Here is a 20,874-nt window from a genome sequence, read left to right as displayed (position 1 = left end):
TCTAGTGTTTTCTGTTGGTCATGGGAGTCCTGTGTGCCACATTTGGTTCAATTCCATCATTGGTGGAGTTCAGAATGTTCTTTGATTGTAGGTAACTATAAATCCCAGCAACTACAACTCCCAAATGAAAAAATCATATATTTTTTTTGAGTGAAGGACATACATTGGGTTGTTAGGTGTCTTGTATCCAAATTTGGTGTCAATTTGTCCAGTGGTTTTTTAGTTATGTTAATCCCACAAACTAACATTACATTTTTATATATATAGTAGCCGTCCTCTGCCACGCGTTGCTGTGGCCCACATGGGGGTTCTGTGTGGGAGGTTTGGCCCAATTCTATCGTTGGTGGGGTTCAGAATGCTCTGTGATTGTAGGTGAACTATAAATCTCAGCAACAACAACTCCCAAATGTCAAGATTCTATTTTCCCCAAACTCCACCAGCGTTCACATTTGGGCATATTGAGTATTCTTATAGAGTTTTGTCCAGATCCATCATTGTTTGGGTCCACAGTGATCTCTGGATGTAGGTGGACTACAACTCCAAAACCGACGGACACTGCCCACCAAACCCTTCTAGTATTTTCTGGTGGTCATGGGAGTTCTGTGTGCCAAGTTTGGTTCAATTCCATCGTTGGTGGGGTTCTGAATGCTCTTTGATTGTAGGTAGACTATAAATCCTTATGTTTGGAACAGCATATGATAAAATCTGATGCTCTTTTCTAAAGAGCTACAGTACTTTGCATTAATGTTTTCTAACCAGAGTTAGACCCATAATTCTGCACTTGTCTATATTTTGGAGGACATCAACAATAGGGTTGGGAACCACTGTCTTGCACTAGTACAGTGGTTCTCAAGCTGTGGTTTTCTAGGTGTTTTGGTCTGCAACTCCCAGAAATCCCAGCCAGTTTACCAGCTGTTAGGATTTCTGGGAGTTGAAAGCCAAAACAACTGGGGATCCACAGGTTGAGAACCACTGCACTAATAGGAAAGTACATAATCCTTACATAACTTTCCACATGTTTTGCATCAATTCCTATTCATGGCCTTGTTAGCCAAGGGCGATGGGAATTGTGGGCCAAAATGTCTGGATGGCACCAGGTTTAAAAGAGCTGTTGTCAGTCAATGTGGTGGCAACAAGGGATGCATTTCCTGAGGATGTTGACTTTGGTTTTTGCTCTCTAGAGTGTGAAATAGACACACCACTCTGTCTCCCTAGACATACATGACTGTCTTAAAACATGCCAACATGCTTCGTTGCGGAAGACTGACAAGGTTACTGAACACCCTGCTACCTCCTGGTAAATACAAGCTGCTAGTGGTGATTATTTCAAGACACAAACAAAAACAAAACCCAAATGCCTGACATGTTGTATGGCTTTTAAGAAACTTTTCCAGAGAACATTATCTTCAAACTGGAGCAGGGCATAAATAATAATAATAATAATAATACCAGTATTAAAAAACTCAAAATTTACAAAATTACAACAGCAAAACAACAGAGAATAAACAATCAGGCACATCAAATCACCTCTCAAAGAAAGATTCCCCCAGGCACTTCCAAGCCATTAAATGCTAATCAAGGTGGTCAGTTGAAACATTCACACCTAGCTCCAGCAGACAAGAGTCCTTTGTCCCATCCTGGTCTTTCCACAGATATATAAACACATTTTCCTACTTCCAACAGATCTCACTACCTCTGAGGATGCTTGCCATAGATGCAGGCAAAACGTCAGGAGAAAATGCCTCTAGAACATGGCCATATAGCCCGGAAAACCTACAACAACCCAGTGATTCCGGCCATGAAAGACTTCGATAATACAATAATAATAAAAGTGGACCACAGATCCCAAATGTAGACTCTGTAAGGAAGCAGATGAAACAATAGATCACATCCTGAACTGCTGCAAGAAGATTGCGCAGACAGACTACAAGCAGAGGCATAACACCATTGCTCAGATGATTAATTGGAACTTGTGCCACAAATACCATCTGCCTGCGACAAAGAACTGGTGGGATCACAAGCCGGAAAAAGTTACAGAGAATGAACATGCCAAACTCCTCTGGGACTTCCGGATTCAGACAGACAGAGTTTTGGACCTCACAATCATGTTATGGATCATTGATGTCACAATCCCAGGTGACAGCAGGATTGCAGAGAAACAACTGGAAAAGCTGACACGATATGAGGATCTAAAGATCGAACTGCAAAGATTCTGGCACAAGCCAGTAAACGTGGTCCCAGTGGTGGTCAACACACTGGGTGCAGTGCCTAAAGACCTTGGCCTGCACTTAAACACAATCGGCGCTGACAAAATTACCATCTGCCAGCTGTAGAAGGCCACCTTACTGGGATCCTTACACATTATTCGCCAATACATCACACAGTCCTAGACACTTGGAAAGTGTCCAACATGTGATCCAATTCAACAGCCAGCAGAGTGTCTGCTGTGGACTCATCTTGTTGTGTTTCTAATAATAATAATAATAATAATAATAATAATAATAATAATAATTACTTTATTTATATTCCACTCTATCTCCCTGAAGGAATTACGGAGCGGATTACAGAATACATATATGGTAATCATTCAATGCCGTTATACAATTAACAACAAAGACAATGCATAGATATACATAAACAGTTCTGGTCTGGCTTACCTATCCGAACGTATCTCTCCTTATGAACCATATAGAACTTTAAGATCGTCTGGTCTCGATCCCTCCTTCCTTGCAGATGCATTTGGTAGGGTCGAGAGACAGGGCCTTATCACTGGTGACCCCTCGGCTATGAAACGCCCTCCCCAGGATATAAGATCGGCTCCCTCCCTTCTAACATTCCGCAAAATGGTTAAGACCTGGCTCTTCGAGCAAGCATAATTAGACGAAAACGAATATATGGAATGACTGACGATGCAATTGGACAACAATCTTAGTAAGGAGATGCCAAGGATCTTGTTTTTACAGATATATTTGTATATTTTTATATTATTCTAGCCGTCCCCTGCCACACGTTGCTGTGGCCCAGTCTGTATATGTGTTTTGTGTGTGTATATATGTGTGTGTATATATTTGTGTATATATGTGTGTGTTTACGTATAGAATCATAGAGTTGGAAAAGACCTCATGGGCCATCCAGTCCAACCCCATTCCTTGAGGACAGCCAATTCTCTCACACCATAGAATCATAGAATCAAAGATTTGGAAGAGACCTCATGGGCCATCCAGTCCAACCCCATTCTGCCAAGAAGCAGGAATATTGCATTCAAAGCACCCCTGACAGATGGCCATCCAGCCTCTGTTTAATAATAGAATCAAAGAGTTGGAAGAGACCTCATGGGCCATCCAGTCCAACCCCATTCTGCCAAGAAGCAGGAATGTTGCATTCAAAGCACCCCTGACAGATAGCCATCCAGCCTCTGTTTAAAAGCTTCCAAAGAAGGAGCCTCCACCACACTCCGGGGCAGAGAGTTCCACTGCTGAACGGCTCTCACAGTCAGGAAGTTCTTCCTAATGTTCAGATGGAATCTCCTCTCTTGTAGTTTGAATATATATATATATGGGTGTATATATGTGTGTGTATATATATGTGTGTATATATTTGTGTATTTGTGTGTTTATATGTGTACATGAATGTTGTGTGTGTGTGCTTGTCTATATGCATATTTGTGTGTATATATGTATGTATGTGTATGTGTATATGTGCATGTGTATATGTATATATATGTGTGTATGTATATGTATGTGTGTATATGTGTATGTTTGTGTGTGTTTGTGCATATATACATGTGTGTGTATGAATGTGTGCATGTGCATATGTATATGAGTGTACATTTATATATGGTGTATTTTTTGGGTTTTTAAGCCTGTTCTGCTCGGGTTTTGTGTGTGTGTGTGTGTGTGTGTGTTTATGGTGATGGACACTCGTTGGACTGTTAGGTGTATTGTGTCCAAATTTGGTGTCAATTCATTCAGTGGTTTTTGAGTTATGTTAATCCCACAAACGAACATTACATTTTTATTTATATAGATTAGCCGTCCCCTGCCACGCGTTGCTGTGACTCAGTCTATGTATATGTGTTTTGAGTGTGTATATATGTTTATATGTGTGTATCAAAAATGTTGTTATGTAATACATTTTTTTATATACAGCATTCAAATACAATTCTTATCTCTATTACGCGTTGCTGTGGCCCAGTTATGTATATGTGTTTTGTGTGTGTGTATATATATGTGCATATGTGTATATATGTGTGTTTGCATATATATGTGTGTGTGATTTTGTGCATGCATTGTAATGTATATTTTATTTTTTGGATTTTAATCTCTTCTGTTGTGTTTTTCAGTGTTTTTATGAGTGATGGTTACTCATTGGCTTGATAAGTGTATTGTGTCCAAATTTGGTTTCAATTCGTCCAATGGTTTTTGAGTTGTGTTAATCCCACAAACAAACATTATATTTCTATTTATATAGACTAGCCATTTATATAGACGTGTTGCTGTAGCCCAGTCTGTGTATGTGTGTTTTGTGTATATATGTGTAAGTGTATATATTTGTGTATATATGTGTGTTTGTGTATATATATGTGTGGTTTTGCACATGCGTTGTAATGTAATTTTTGGAGGGCCTTTTAAGTGTCTTCTATTGTGTTTTTCAGTGTTTTTACGAGTGATGGTCACTTGTTGGCCTGATAGGTGTATTGTGTGTCCAAATTTGGTGTCAATTCGTCCAGTGGTTTTTGAGTTATGTTAATCCCACAAACGAACATTACATTTTTATTTATGTAGATTTTAAATGTTGAATTGTTTTTATAATTGTTTTAACAGTATTTTGATATTTGTTATGGCATCAAATCGCTGCCAACTGTGAACCGCCTTGAGTTGCCTTTGGTTGAGAAATGTAGTAAATAAATAATAAATAACATAGAGGAAAGGTAGCACATTGCCTGTTACTTACCGTGTTGCCAAGATTGCGCAGACCAATGTGCCCAGAGCCCAATAGAAGGGTGTGATGTGTCTAAAGGTAAAGAAAACATAGTGGGTGGCTGAAGTAGTAGTTAAATAAGAGATCCAGCATGTCTTATGTGGCTTAATCCAAGCAGAACAGGAAGTCTGAGAAACACACACATCGCATTCCAACTTACTCAGTGCTATGATTAGAGTTCAACAGAAGCTGATATAAACTGATTCAAATCAACAATTTACCTAATCCAGCACTAGTGACACCGAGGCCTCTTCCATGAAGCCGTAGAACCCAGAATATCAAGCCAGACAACCCACAATATTTTTGAACTGGGTTATCTGAGTCCACATTGTCATATAACCCAGTTCAAAGCAGATAAATGAAATCTTAACTCAATAAATAAAAAGCACCTTCCTGAACCAGGAAGCAGGGCCAGGAGGCCATAGCTTGTAATATATGATATATTTCTCTCTTCCCTTCCCTTCCCTAAACAGTGCGTTCCAGAGTCGGGGGGCCACAGAGGAAAAAGCTCTCTCTCTTGTACTTACCAGGCGAGCTTGTGAGACTGACAGGGGCGAAAGAAGGGCCTCCCCAGAACAACGGAGGCCCGAGTTGGTTCATGGAGGGAGATACGGTCACGAAGGTAGGCGGGTCCCAAATCGTTTAGGGCTTTAGAGGTGATGACCTGCACCTTGAATTGGGACCAGAAAATAAATGGCAGCCAGTGGAGCTCCTTAAACAGGGGGGTTGACCACTCCCTGTAAGTTGCCCGTTATTAATCTGGCTGCTGAACGTTGGACAAGTTGTCGTTTCCGGGCTATCTTCAAGGGTAGCCCCACGTAGAGAGCATTACAGTAATCCAGTCTAGAGGCAACTAAGGCATGGGCCACCATGGTCAAGTCAGACTTCACAAGGTATGGTCGCAGCTGGCTCACAAGTTGTGCGAAGGCCCTCCCCAAAAGAGACATGCACAAGAAGTGGAAAAAGGGAGAAATCACCAAAGAAGAATTCAAACAAATACCCAACTCCTGTAGGGAGAAGGTCCGCAAGGCTAAAGCACAAAATGAACTGTGCGAAAGCCCTCCCGGCCACTGCCAACACCTGCGCATCAAGCACCAGGAGGACCACCAAACTGAGGATCTGTGATTTCAGAGGGAGTGCAACCCCATCCAGCACAGGTTGCCACCCAATACCCCGGTCAGCCAAACAACTGACCTGGAGGACCTCTGTGAACACTAATTGAGGTTTTTTTTGGGGTGGTGGTGGTGGAATAGACCTTGACATTTGGGAGTTGTAATTGCTGGGATGTAAGTTCACCTACAATCAAGAAGCATTCTGAACCTCACCAACAACAGAATCAAGCAAAAGTTCCCATACAGAACCCCCATGACCTTCTGGGGAGGCCCTTCTTTCGCCCCTGCCAGTCTCACAAGCTCGCCTGGTAAGTACAAAGAGCTTTTTCCTCTGTGGCCCCCCGACTCTGGAACTCACTACCTGGAGATATTAGGAAAGCCCCTACCCTAGAAACCTTTAAAAAGAACCTTAAAACCTGGCTCTTTTGCTGCGCTTACATCCTCACACTAGTAAATCAACGTTTTGTCATTGGAGTACATGTTTTCTGACGGTCTTTGGCAATCCCTCTGACACTCTCTTTGCACCCCCCCCCCCGGGGTCCCAACTCCCAGGTGGAGCAATGCTGAAATAGAAGCTTATCCCATGATTCCCCTGCTCTTTCCCCTCCCCAGGCTGGCATACATTTCCCATGCCTGTGAGCAAAAGGAGATTTACCTCATTGGTCATCAGTAGCAACCCCATTACTGCAGTGTGGACCACTGACTCGGAAATGTCTGCCGCTCGGCCATGAAGCTCGCGCTTGGTGGCCAAGGTGCGGTGGAGCTTCGCTGGCAGCTCCACCAGCGTGGCCCCTTGAAGCCCTGGCATGGCTCTCTTTCCAAGTCCAGGGGAGCGAGCAAAAAAGCAGGCTTCACCAGGCACCGTGGCAAATGGGGAAAAAAGGGCCGCTGGGCCCTCCCACCTGTCCCTATTAAGCCACTGGTTCATTAGCTGATCCGATTTCCCTTGGCTATTCCTGGTTCTACTGGAGGCTTTTCTCATGGGGATTAATTAGCAAGAAGAGCTACTTTGGGGGACAGCTGCTGTTTGGATAACCAAGGAGCCAGATGGGGAGAAAATAAAAATAAACAAAAACACCCCAATGGTGGGTGTAGCACATTTGGGGATACACCTTTCCCAGGAGACCCACACCGTCTTCTAACTAGGAAAAGGCACAAGACACATAATGTATGCTGCCCATCACACCACTTCTCAGAGACCAAGGAGAGCAACCCCCCCTCCCTTTCCAGGAACACACCGACTTTCCCAGAAGTCACACCAAGCTGAACAGTGACTGTACTGGCAAGAAAAATCCTCCCAGTGGGAACAAATTAACTGTTACACCAGGAGCAGGCACCAAAGAACACATATCCAGCCATTTTAAAAATTGTTTATGTCACTATTGATTGTTTTTTTTATGTGATTTATACGATTTGTATTTTATTGATTGTTTATTGATGTTGTGTTTATTGATGTTTTGTTTGATGTACTTTGGGCTTGGCCTCATGTAAGCCGCACCGAGTCCCTTGGGGAGATGGTAGCGGGGTACAATCAAGTTCATTATTATTACTAACCGTCCCCTGCCACGTGTTGCTGTGGCCCACATAGGGGTTCTGTGTGGGAGGTTTGGCCCAATTCTATCGTTGGTGGGATTCAGAATGCTCTGTGATTGTAGGGGAACTATAAATCCTAGCAATTGCAATTTCCAAATGTCAAGATCTATTTTCCCCAAACTCCACCAGTGTTCATATTTCGGCATATTGAATATTTGTGCCAAGTTTGGTCCATATCCATCATGGAGTGCACCGTGCTCTCTGGAGATAGGTGAACTACAACTCCAAAACTCAAGGTCAATACCCACCAAATCCTTCCAGTATTTTCTGTTGGTCATGGAAGTTCTGTGTGCCAAGTTTGGTTCAATTCCATCATTGGTGGGTTGAGAATGCTCTTTTGATTGTAAGTGAACTATAAATCCCAGCAACAGCAACTCTCAATTGACAATATCAATTTTTTTGAGTGAAGGACATACATTGGGTTGTTAGGTGTCTTGTGTCCAAATTTGGTGTCAATTCATCCAGTGGTTTTTGAGTTGTGTTAATCCCACAAACGAACATTACATTTTTATTTATATAGATTATTTATTATTATTATCTGAGCTTATCATGTTGCCCAGAAAACAAGAAGGTGTGAATAGGATACTGGAGATGGGGAGGTGTTTTACTCCCAAAATGTCATTGATTTTGTCATTTGGGAGTTGTAGTTGCTGGGATTTATAGTTCAGCTACAATCAAAGAGGATTCTATACTCCACCAATGTTGGAACTGAACCAAACTTAGCACACAAGTATTGGAGCAGTAGATCTCATCCTTCCTAATGACCCCCAACCATAACATTATTTTTGTTGCTACTACATTACTGACAATGGTCAGATACGGGAGATTTAACAGCACCCCTTATAATAAAACAAGCTTGCTTGGAGGGAGCAAGCTTGTTTTCTGCTTCCCTGGAGATTAGGATGCGGAACAATGGCTTCAAACTACAAGAGAGGAGATTCCATCTGAACATTAGGAAGAACTTCCTGACTGTGAGAGCCGTTCAGCAGTGGAACTCTCTGCCCCGGAGTGTTGTGGTGGAGGCTCCTTCTTTGGAAGCTTTTAAACAGAGGCTGGATGGCCATCTGTCAGGGGTGATTTGAATGCAATATTCCTGCTTCTTGGCAGGGGGTTGGACTGGATGGCCCATGAGGTCTCTTCCAACTCTTTGATTCTATGATTCTATAATGAACAGAGTTGTATCTGTGGGGCTCCCAAAATTAAGGATACAGCACACATACCTGTATATACTCGAGTATAAGCCTAGTTTTTCAGACCTTTTTTGGGGCTGAAAAAGTCCCTCTCCGCTTATACTCAAGTCAAGGTTATTTATTATTTTACTTTTTATAAATACATAATAAATGTATTATTATTATTATTGCATTTATTATTTTACTTTATTATTGTTATTATTATTACATTTATTATTTTACTCTATTATTATTGTTATTATTGCATTTATTATTTTACTTTATTGTTGTTATTATTACATTTATTATTTTACTCTATTATTATTGTTATTATTACATTTATTATTTTACTCTATTTTTATTGGAAGGGTATGCAAGTTTCATGTGAAAATTACAGTTTTATATAAATATTCAAAAAGATTTAACCTCCTGATGCCTCAATTAATATAATTTTATTGGTATCTATTTTTATTTTGAAATTTACCAGTATCTGTTGCATTTCCCATCCTCGGCTTATAAGCGAGTCAATCTGTTTTCGCATTTTTTTGTGGTAAAATTAAGTGCCTCGGCTTATATTCTGGTCGGCTTATACTCGAGTATATACGGTATGTTTTCTGATGGTCTTTGGCAAACCTTCTGAAACCACCTTGTGACCCACCCCCAGGAGTCCCAGCCCCCAGGCTGAGAAATACTGGTTTAGATGAAGAGGCACCAATTCCTTACAGTGCTTGCCTTCTCTTCCAGTTTGCTGGGAACGGGGGCTTTGTTCTGGGGTGGGCTGGTCGATAAGAGGATTTCTGGAGAGCGAGCATATTCCGGGGCTTGTGGGTCTATGGGGCGAGTCCTCAGGCAGCCTTCTGTGCAGACGGACAGCAGGGTGGCAGACGGTCTTCCATCCAGGCCCGTGGTGATGTTGACTCTGCGGAGTGAAGAGCTTCTCTTCAGAGCCAAGGCGCCCAAGCCAATCTTGTGAATGCAAGAAGGGCTACGGTCCCGGAGGGCCAGGCGGTTCAGTGCGGTGCTCAGCGGCTCCTCCCCATGGTTGCCGGCCTGGCTTAAGTCACCGATGCTGATGGATTTGGAGCGGAGCAGGTTGCTTCTTCGTTGGTCAGAGTCTGGTCCGCCAAAAAGAACCCCAGGCATCATGGTGAAGGAGGTGCTGCCGGAGATAGTGCCAGGTTGGGGGCAGCTGGGTATTTTGAGCGCGTGGTCTGCCTTGATTGGGCCGCGTCGGGAGGCAGGACCGCGCGGCACGTCGCTATGCTTGGAGGCCCGGCCGCGGTCCATCTCGAGCTTCTTGCCCCTATCGTCCAGAGGGGTTGGCCGGGGTGGTAAGGGCCGGAGTTTGGAAGAACCAGAGAGTCCATTGGAGATGGAGGAAGAAGAGCAGCAGCTGCGGTGCTCTTGACTCGGAGCTCGGTGTGCATTTGGGAGCTTGGTGTTGGCCTTTGGCTGAGAGGTGATGACTGCTTGCTCTCTCGCCCGGCTCATGCGGTGCTCAGACGCTTGGGGCATTATGGAGAGAAGGGAGAGGAAGGCCCTAGGACAAAAGTAAGGAGGGAAACAAAACATGGTTAAGGTAAGGTAAAGCTTTTCCCATGACATAAATAAATAAAAGCATATTCTAATCGTTGTTTCACTGGGAATCATTGTGCAAACGCTTGGCCCCACAACCAGGATTTAACTTTCTTCCTGAAGGCAGGAGAGAGGGAACTGATCTAATTTCCCTGGGGAGGGATTTCCAAAGCCGAGGGGCCACCACTAAGAAGGCCCTGTCTCTCATCCCCATGAGTTGAGCTTACAAGGGGGGTGGAATCAAAAACAGGGCGTCCCTGGATCATTTTAACCTTTGAGATGGTTCACAGGGGGATATACGTTCGGAAAAGTAAGCTGGGCCGGAACCATTTAAGGCAGGGGTCCTCAAACTAAAGCCCGGGGGCTGGATACGGCCCTCCAAGGTCATTTACCTGGCCCTCGCTCAGGGTCAACCTGTCTGAAATTACTTGAAAGCATACAACAACAACAACAACAACAACAACAACCCTATCTCATCAGCCAAAAGCAGACCCACACTTCCTATTGAAATACTAATAAGTTTATATTTGTTAAAATGTTCTTCATTTTAATTATTGTATTGTTTTAAAGTGGGGGTTTTTTTGCATGACAAATAAGATACGTACATAGGAATTCATTCATGTTTTTTTTTTCAAATTATAATCCGGCCCTTCAACAGTTTGAGGGACTGTGTCCTGGCCCTCTGTTTAAAAAGTTCGAGGACCCCTGATTTAGGACTTTATAGGCCAGCACTGTGAATTGTGCTTGGTAGCAGACTGGCAGCAAGTGGAGCTGGCGCAACAAAAGTAATGTCCTCTCTTTGTACGCTGCTCCAGTGAGCAGCCTGGCAGCCACCCGCTGAACTACCTGAAGCTTCCAAACAGTCTTCAAAGGCAACCCCATGTAGAGCACATTACAGTAGTCTATTAGAAATGTAACGGGAGTGTGGGCTACCGTAGCCAAATTTGATTTCCCAAGATACGGGCGCAACTGGTGCACAAGTTTAATTGTGCGAATGTTATCCTGGCCACCACTCAGACCTGGGGTTCCAGGCTCAGCAATGAATCCAGGACCACTTCCAGGCTGCGAACCTGCACCTTCAGGGGGAGTATGACCCCACCCAACACAGGCTGTAACCCTATACCCTGCCATCCGGAGTTTTGGAGTATGGTGGCATCTCTACGCAGATGACACCCAACTCCACTACTCATTTCCACCAGACTCCAAGGAAGCCCGAGGATACCGGACCAGTGCCTGGCTGCTGTGATGACCTGGATGAGGAGGAACAATCCTCACAAGACAGAGGTCCTCCAGGTCAGTTGCCCGTCTGACTGGGGTATTGGGTGGCAACCTGAACTGGACGGGGTTGCACTCCCCCTGAAGACACAGGTCCGCAGTTTGGGGGTTTGGGAGTTCTCCTGGACTCAGCGCTGACGCTTGAAGCACAGGTGTCGGCGGTGGCCGGGAGAACCTTATCACAATTCAAACTCGTGCGCCAACTGCGACCATACCTCGTGAAGTCTGACTTGACAATGGTAGTCCATGCCTTAGTTAACTCCATACTGGATTATTGCAATGCACTCTTCGTGGGGCTACCCTTGAAGACGGCCCGGAAATTACAACTTGTCCAATGGTCGGCAGCCAGATTAATAACAGGGGCAATTTACAGGGAGCGGTCAACCCCCCTGTTCAAGGAGCTCCATTGGCTGCTGTTCATCTTCCGGTCCCAATTCAAGGTACAGGTTCTTAACTATAAAGCCCTAAACAGTTTGGGACCCGCCTACCTTCGTGATCCTATTTCTCTCCATGAACCAGCCCAAACTCTTCAATCTTCGGGGAAGGCCCTCCTTTCGCCCTTGCCAGTTTCTCAGGCTCACCTTGTGGGCACAAGGGAGAGAGCCTTTTTCCTCTGTGGCCCCCTGACTCTGGAACTCATTGCCCGGAGAGATTAGGAAAGCACCTACTTTAGAAACCTTTAAAAAGAATCTCAAGACCTGTCTCTTCCGCTGCGCTTTCGGAGAGTAGCCACATCATTTTTTGCTCCCTCAACATTCTTGTCCTAGGAGTACATCCCCCGCCCCTTATATGAAGGTTTGTTTATTTCCCTATCTCTTTATGAGTTCTACCTTACAAATAATTCTGCCCCTTTATCTCACCCTGAGTTTTTAAATTATTTTATGTACATGCGGCCTGCTCACTGTCATTATGTTTGGTTTACTGCTTTCTTTTTTTTTAATGTTTTGTGTATATTGTTTATATGCTTCTATGTTTGATACTTTAATGTTATGTTGTTTATTTTATTGCAATTTGTATCTTATAGTATTGTAATTTGTTGTTCGGTCTTGGCGTCATGATGGTGGCGGGGTATAAACACTATTATTATTATTATTATTATTATTATTATTATTATTCGATCTCATGACTGACCAGGAGCACCTCCACCTTGTCTGAATTCAATTTCAATTTGTTCACCCTCATCCAGACTGTCACAGTGACCAAGCACCAGTTCAGGACGTCAACAGCCTCCTTAGCAGCAGGTAGAAAGGAGTGAGAGTTGGACGTCATCTGAGTACAGATGGCAACAAACTCCAAAACTGAAATGCAAAGATACAGAATGGGGGACAATGCCTGGCTCGAGAGCAGTACGTGTGAAAAAGATCTTGGAGTCCTCGTAGACAACAAGTTAAACATGAGCCAACAATGTGATGTGGCGGCAAAAAAAGCCAATGGGATTTTGGCCTGCATCAAGAGGAGCATAGTGTCTAGATCTAAGGAAGTAATGCTACCCCTCTATTCTGCTTTGGTTAGACCACATCTGGAATATTGTGTCCAATTCTGGGCACCACAATTCAAGAGAGATATTGACAAGCTGGAATGTGTCCAGAGGAAGGCGACTAAAATGATCAAGGGTCTGGAGAACAAGCCCTATGAGGAGCGGCTTAGGGAACTGGGCATGTTTAGCCTGAAGAAGAGAAGGCTGAGAGGAGATATGATAGCCATGTATAAATATGTGAGAGGAAGCCACAGGGAGGAGGGAGCAAGCTTGTTTTCTGCTTCCTTGGAGACTAGGACGCGGAACAATGGCTTCAAACTACAAGAGAGGAGATTCCATCTGAACATGAGGAAGAACTTCCTGACTGTGAGAGCCGTTCAGCAGTGGAACTCTCTGCCCCGGAGTGTGGTGGAGGCTCCTTCTCTGGAAGCTTTTAAGCAGAGGCTGGATGGCCATCTGTCAGGGGTGATTTGAATGCAATATTCCTGCTTCTTGGCAGGGGGTTGGACTGGATGGCCCATGAGGTCTCTTCCAACTCTTTGATTCTACGATTCTATGATCCAGACGATCTCTCCCACACATTAAGAGTGACTTAAATCGGTAGAAACAAATTAAGCAAGCTTACGAGTAAAACAAGACCACTGAAAATCAGTACCAAATACTCTGAAACCAATTTTGATTAACTCAACAGACAGTAAAAGCCGGATTCATGAGATCGACCGACAAAAGGAGCTCAGTCCTTGCCCAAGGGTGATACTCACCTCTCACAAGCCAAGAGACTCGTTCCCCTGCCAGATCCTGGTTCAAACCTCATAGAGGTGGATGAGCACAAGAGGGCTTTCCTCTGTCGTTGCCCTGCAAAGCAAAAGCAAAAGTTGGACTCATCTTGGGACCCGCCTACCTTTGTGACCGTATTTCCCTCCATGAAACATCTCGGGCCCTCCGATCTTCTGGGGAGGCCCTTCTCTCGCCCCTGCCAGTTTCACAAGCTCGCTTGGTGAGTACAAGGGAGAGAGCTTTTTCCTCTGTGACTCCCCGACTCTGGAACTCATTGCCTGGAGAAATTAGGAAAGCCCCTATCCTTGAAACCTTTAAAAAGAACCTTAAAACCTGGCTCTTCCGCTGCACCTTTGGTGAGTAGGGATACAATCTCACATTATTGCTCAGCCTCAACGTTCTGTCATTGGAGTATACATCTCCCCCCCCCCCCGTCCCGTCCCCCCGCTTTGGGAAAGCTTGATTCCACAACCCCTGCTATAAGCCCTCCTCCACAAATAACCTGCTTCTCTTTTATCTCGCCCGAGTTTTTAATTAGTTCTTCTTTTAATCATTACGTGTAGCCTGCCCATTGTCATTGTGTTTGTGCTTATTGTAATTTTATATTGTTATGTATTCACATGTTTTATGTAATTATGATGTTGTTTTTATTGTTCGTGTTTTCGGTTTGCGTTTTCGGTTTTTCTTTATTATAATTGTTGTTCGGGCTTGGCCCCATGTAAGCTGCTCCGAGTCCCCACTGGGGAGATGGTGGCGGGGTATAAATAAAATTTATTATTATTATTATTATTGTCCGTATAGGTGCCTCCAAGGTCATGTGACTGGCATGCCTGCATGGACTGCCGTTACCTTCCCGCCGGAGCGGTACCTATTGATCTACTCACATTTGCATGTTTTCGAACTGCTAGGTCGGCAGAAGCTGAGGCTAACAGTGGGAGCTCATCCCACTCCTTGGATTCGAACTTGCAACCTTTTGGTCATCAAGTTCAGCAGCTCGGTGCGTCACCAGGGGTGATGGAAGCTCCGTTCTTTGGAGGCTTTTAAACAGAGGCTGGATGGCCATCTGTCATGGGTGTTTTGATTTTCCTGCATGGCAGGGGGTTGGACTAGATGGCTCATGTGGTCTCTTCCAACTCTATTATTCTATCATAATAGAATAATCCAATGTGGGCTAGGCAAAACTACGGTTAGGTGGATCTGTAATTGGTTAAATGGACGAACCCAGAGGGTGCTCACTAATGCTTCCTCTTCATCTTGCAAAGAAGGGGCGAGTGGAGTGCCGCAGGGTTCCGTCCTGGGCCCGGTCCTGTTCAACATCTTTATTAATGACTTAGATGAAGGGTTAGAAGGCAGGATCATCAAGTTTGCAGACGACACCAAATTGGGAGAGCCAATACTCCAGAGGACAGGAGCAGGATTCAAAGCGATCTTGACAGATTGGAGAGATGATGGGCCAAAACTAACAAAATGAAGTTCAACGGGGACAAATGCAAGATACTCCACTTAGGCAGAAAAAACGAAATGTAAAGAGACAGAATGTGGGACGATGCCTGGCTCGAGAGCAGTACGTGTGAAAAAGATCTTGGAGTCCTCGTGGACAACAAGTTAAACATGAACCAACAATGTGATGTGGCGGCAAAAAAAGCCAATGGGATTTTGGCCTGCATCAATAGGAGCAGAGTGTCTAGATCTAGGGAAGTTATGCTACCCCTCTATTCTGCCTTGGTTTGACCACACCTGGAATATTGTGTCCAATTCTGGGCACCACAATTCAAGAGAGATATTGACAAGCTGGAATGTGTCCAGAGGAGAACGACTAAAATTATCAAAGGTCTGGAGAACAAGCCCTATGAGGAGCGGCTGAAAGAGCTGGCCATTTTTAGCCTGAAGAAGAGAAGGTTGAGAGGAGACATGATAGCCATGTATAAATATTATTTATTTATTTATTTATTAACTTTACTTATACCCCGCTAACAAATCGTGAAAGACTCGATGCAGCTTACAAAGGCCAAGGCCGCCAACAAAACAACAACATAACAATACAGCAATAAAACTCATAAAGCAAACAATAAACATCAAGCAAAAAAAAACACACTAAAAACAATGACACCATGACGCATTTAAAACCTAAGTCTGGGCCAATGTAATGAACAAGATTTAAAAGTGCTGGACATGACAGGTGAAATGTAGAGGTTTTGGAGGTAGGTGCAATGTGCAGACAATCCTAAATCTCTAACAAAGTGCATTTGGGACATGGTGCTAGGAGTTTCCTATTCTGGAAAGGCACACTGGAACAGCCAAGTCTTCGGACTCTTCCTAAAGACTGCCAATGTTGGGGCTTGTCTAATGTCCTTGGGGAGAGAGTTCCAGAGTTGGGGGGGGCCACCACAGAGAATATGTGAGGAGAAGAAGCCACAGGGAGGAGGGAGCAAGCTTGTTTTCAGCTTCCCTGGAGACTAGGACGCAATGGAACAATGGCTTCAAACTACAAGAAAGGAGATGCCATCTGAACATGAGGAAGAACTTCCTGACTGTGAGAGCCGTTCAGCAGTGGAACTCTCTGCCCTGGAGTGTGGTGGAGGCTCCTTCTTTGGAAGCTTTTAAACAGGGGCTGGATGGCCATCTGTCAGTGGTGCTTTGAATGCAATATTCCTGCTTCTTGGCAGAATGGGGTTGGACTGGATGGCCCAGGAGGTCTCTTCCAACTCTAGGATTCTATGATTCTACTAAAGATGGGTCGACACTGCCATATAATGCAGTGTCAATCCAACCTAAGACTCGCATAGACTGCTGTCAGGCTACTCCAAAGAGTTTGCCATAAAATCATAGAATCAAAGAGTTGGAAGAGACCTCATGGGCCATCCAGTCCAACCCCCTGCCAAGAAGCAGGAATATTGCATTCAAACCACCCTTGACAGATGGCCATCCAGCCTCTGTTTAAAAGCTTCCAAAGAAGGAGCCTCCACCACACTCCTCATGTTCAGATGGAATCTCCTCTCTTGTGGTTTGAAGCCATTGTTCCATTGCGTCCTAGTCTCCAGGGAAGCAGAAAACAAGCTTGCTCCCTCCTCCCTGTGGCTTCCTCTCACATATTTATACATGGCTATCATATCTCCTCTCATCCTTTTCTTCTTCAGGCTAAACATGGCCAGCTCCTTAATCCGCTCCTCATAGGGCTTGTTCTCCAGACCCTTGATCATTTGAGTCGCCCTCCTCTGGACACATTCCAGCTTGTCAATATCTCTCTTGAATTGTGGTGCCCAGAATTGAACACAATATTCCAGGTGTGGTCTAACCAGAGCAGAATAGAGGTAGCATGACTTCCCTAGATCTAGACACTGGCAGATGAATAAGGGACTGTGACGATGGATAGGAGTTGGACAAGGTGGAACGAAATATGAACTCTGAGTTGGTGAACGCTGTGTCTGAGATTAGCTATTGATTGTGTGATATATTGTTGTTTTTAAGTGTTTTAATTGTTGACCATTTAATTGCTGGTTTTTACATGTTATTGTATTTGTGTAGGCACCAAGATGTGCCTTTTGTAAGCCGCCCTGAGTCCCCCCTCGGGGGTTGAGAAGGGTGGGGTATAAGCACACGAAATAAATAACATAAATAAATAGGCTCCTACTGATCTGGCCGGGGTGATCTGGCCGGGGTGGTCCACGCCTTGGTCACCTCTAGAATGGATTACTGCAATGCGCTCTACGTGGGGCTGCCCTTGAAGACGGCTCGGAAACTTCAATTGGTCCAGCGGGCAGCGGCTAGGATGCTAACTGGAGCTCATTATCAAGAGAGGTCTACCCCTCTGTTTAAGGAGCTCCACTGGCTGCCATTTATTTTCCGAGCCCAATTCAAGGTGCAGGTGCTCACCTACAAAGCCCTGAACGGTTTGGGACCACCCTACCTGCGTGACCGCATCTCCATCTACGAACCCACACGCTCGCTCCGGTCATCTGGGGAGGCCCTGCTCGTGATCCCACCTACGTCGCAAGCGCGCTTGGTGGGGACACGGGACAGGGCTTTCTCTGTGGCGGCCCCCCGACTTTGGAATGCCCTTCCAAAAGAGCTTCGTCAGGCCCCTACTCTAGCAGTTTTCAGAAGGAACCTAAAAACTTGGCTGTTCCGATGTGCCTTCGCAGATTAGGAATCCCCATCCCAAGTCCTAGAAGCACTTTAGCACAACCAATGTTGCTGCACACCGCACTTTTAATCCTACGTTCCTCCTGCCATCTCAGCACTTTTAACCCTGTACCCCATTGCGCCGGCCGAACCAGTTTTAATAGTGTCTTGATGTATTGATGTATTGTCATTGTTGTTATTTTGCTTAATTGTTTTGATTTGCTTTGTTTATTGTTGTGTTATGTTTTCTATTGTATTGTGTTTTGAGGCTTCGGCCCGTGTAAGCCGCATCGAGTCCTTCGGGAGATGCTAGCGGGGTACAAATAAAGTTAATAATAATAATAATAATAATAATAATGATGCAGGCCAAAATCCCATTGGTTTTTTTTGCCACCACATCACATTGTTGGCTCATGTTAAACTTGTTGTCAACGAGGACTCCAAGATCTTTTTCGCAATCCTCCTTTGCAATTGCGCCTGGTGGGGACGAGGGACAGGGCCTTCTCGGTGGTGGCCCCTCGGCTCTGGAACTCTCCCCCATTGGAGATTAGATCTGCCTCTTCCCTCCTGACTTTCAGAAAGCTGGTGAAATCTTGGCTTTGGAATATAGCATTGGGCACAATATTCCAGGTGTGGTCTAACCAGAGCAGAATAGAGAGGTAGCATGACTTCCCTGGACCTAGACACTAGGCTCCATGATGAAGAGATTACATAATAATGCGAATAGGTCTCCCTATTGTTGTGCAAAGGTGTGGGTGGCCTCTCCCCCTGGCCAGGCCCAGGCCTGCCTTCCCCTGAGGCCTCCCCTTGCAGAGCCCACCTCCTAGGCCTCAATGGCCCCCCAGACACCAAACCCCCCAAGAAACCTCCTCTGCTTCTCCTTCTGTCCCTCATTCAGGAAGCTTCACCGCTGCCCACCTCGGCCACGACCCAAACGCGCCCCCCTCCCAGCCGCGAAGGCCTTCAGGTGCTGTAGGCGCTCACCTCCTCCACGACGCCATGGCAACAACAACTCCTGGGGCGCCAGCCGCCATCTTTGTCCCTCCTCTCCTCTCCGGCTTGCCCGGCCAGAGGCTGGGCTTCGCGCGGCCCTACCGCGCAGGCGCAAGCGCCCGGACCGCCTGAGCCGCGCATGCGCCATGCTGACTCTTCCCCTTCCCTTTCGGAACTTAGTTGACGTCACAGACTGTGTGCTCCCTTTTGCCGCAAACCCCGCCACGCTCGCCTCCCGTTGCCATGGGAGCCAAGCAAAGCGTCCTGCGAAATTTAAAGGGGCCGCAGCATTTTGCAAACGTGGGACTATGGGCCCTTCTACCCAGCCATAGAACACAGAATATCCAGGCGGATCATCCACAATATCTGCTTTGAGCTGGGTTATCTGAGGCCCTTTCCACACTGCTGTATACAATCTCACATTATCTGTTTCACATTATTTGAAACTAGTATTTATAGTATTTTATTTATTTATTTATTTATTTATTTACAGTATTTATATTTCATAGAATCAAAGAGTTGGAAGAGACCTCATGGGCCATCCAGTCCAACCCCCTGCCAAGAAGCAGGAATATTGCATTCAAATCACCCCCGACAAATGGCCATCAAGCCTCTGCTTAAAAGCTTCCAAACAGAGGCTGGATGGCCATCTGCCAGGGATGATTTGAATGCAATATTCCTGCTTCTTGGCAGAATGGGGTTGGACTGGATGGCCCATGACTGTGTGATCTGTTCAGCAGTGGAACTCTCTGCCCCGGAGTGTGGTGGAGGCTCCTTCTTTGGAAGCTTCCAAACAGAGGCTGGATGGCCATCTGTCAGGGGTGATTTGAATGCAATATTCCTGCTTCTTGGCAGGGGGTTGGACTGGATGGCTCATGAGGTCTCTTCCAACTCTTTGATTTATTTATTTACAGTATTTATATTTATTTATATTATTTATTTACAGTATTTATATTATTTATATTTATATTCTTTATTTATTTACAGTTTTTATAAGGTAAAGGTTGTCCCTTGACATTAAGTCCAGTCATGTCTGATTCTGGGGGTTGGTGCTCATCTCCATTTCTAAGTCGAAGAGCCGACGTTGTCCGTAGACACCTCCAAGGTCATGTGGCCAGCATGACTGCATGGAGCGCTGTCCAAGAGAGATATTGACAAGCTGGAATGTGTCCAGAGGAGGGCGACTAAAATGATCAAGGGTTTGGAGAACAAGCCCTATGAGGAGCGGCTTAAGGAGCTGGGCATGTTTAGCCTGAAGAAGAGAAGGCTGAGAGGAGATATGATAGCCATGTATAAATATGTGAGAGGAAGTCACAGGGAGGAGGGAGCAAGCTTGATTTGATTGCATTCAAATCACCCCTGACAGATGGCCATCCAGTCTCTGTTTAAACACTTCCAAACAGAGGCGGGATGGCCATCTGTAGGGTTAGAATAATGGTTGAATCAGAGTTGAACAGTCTTATGTTGAATTACAGTCATGTAAATATTCAAATACATTTAACTGATTCCTCAATTAATGTAATTTTATTGGTGTGTATTTTTATTTTGAAATTTACCAATGGCTGCTGCATTTTCCACCCTCGGCTTTTATTCGAGTCAATCCATTTCCCCCGTTTTTTGTGGCAAAATTAGGTGCCTTGGCTTATATTCGGGTTGGCTTATACTCAAGTATATACGGTGTGTGTGTGTGTGTGTATATATATACACACACCACACACACACTAGCTGTCCCCTGCCAGCGTTGCTGTGGCCCAGTCTGAGAAAGTGTTGGTTTCTAATATATGTAATGTCTTGATGCTTG

The 20,874-nt window shown here is 44.9% G+C and overlaps 1 protein-coding gene across 2 annotated transcripts in view; it reads right to left on the bottom strand.

The window, feature by feature from the left end:
* USP21 (ubiquitin specific peptidase 21) overlaps positions 1–19,236 on the bottom strand; it is a 42,199-nt gene extending 22,963 nt beyond the window's left edge. Inside the window, exons 1-4 of one of the 2 annotated variants that reach the window (XM_060758295.2) lie at positions 19,065–19,236; positions 13,943–14,036; positions 9,578–10,394; positions 4,954–5,013 (exon numbers count right to left, since the gene is read on the bottom strand). In XM_060758295.2, coding sequence (XP_060614278.2) covers positions 4,954–5,013; positions 9,578–10,394; positions 13,943–14,036; positions 19,065–19,221 — 1,128 coding nt within the window. In that variant the 5' untranslated portion in view covers positions 19,222–19,236. The remainder of the gene's footprint in view (positions 1–4,953; positions 5,014–9,577; positions 10,395–13,942; positions 14,037–19,064) is intronic. The other variant, XM_060758296.2, reaches the window with a different exon arrangement.
* Positions 19,237–20,874: the final 1,638 nt, after the last annotated feature.

The sequence above is a fragment of the Anolis sagrei genome, chromosome 12 (assembly GCF_037176765.1).
Source record: "Anolis sagrei isolate rAnoSag1 chromosome 12, rAnoSag1.mat, whole genome shotgun sequence".
Taxonomy (NCBI): Eukaryota; Metazoa; Chordata; class Lepidosauria; order Squamata; family Dactyloidae; genus Anolis; species Anolis sagrei.
This window is presented reverse-complemented; position numbering and strand designations above follow the sequence as displayed.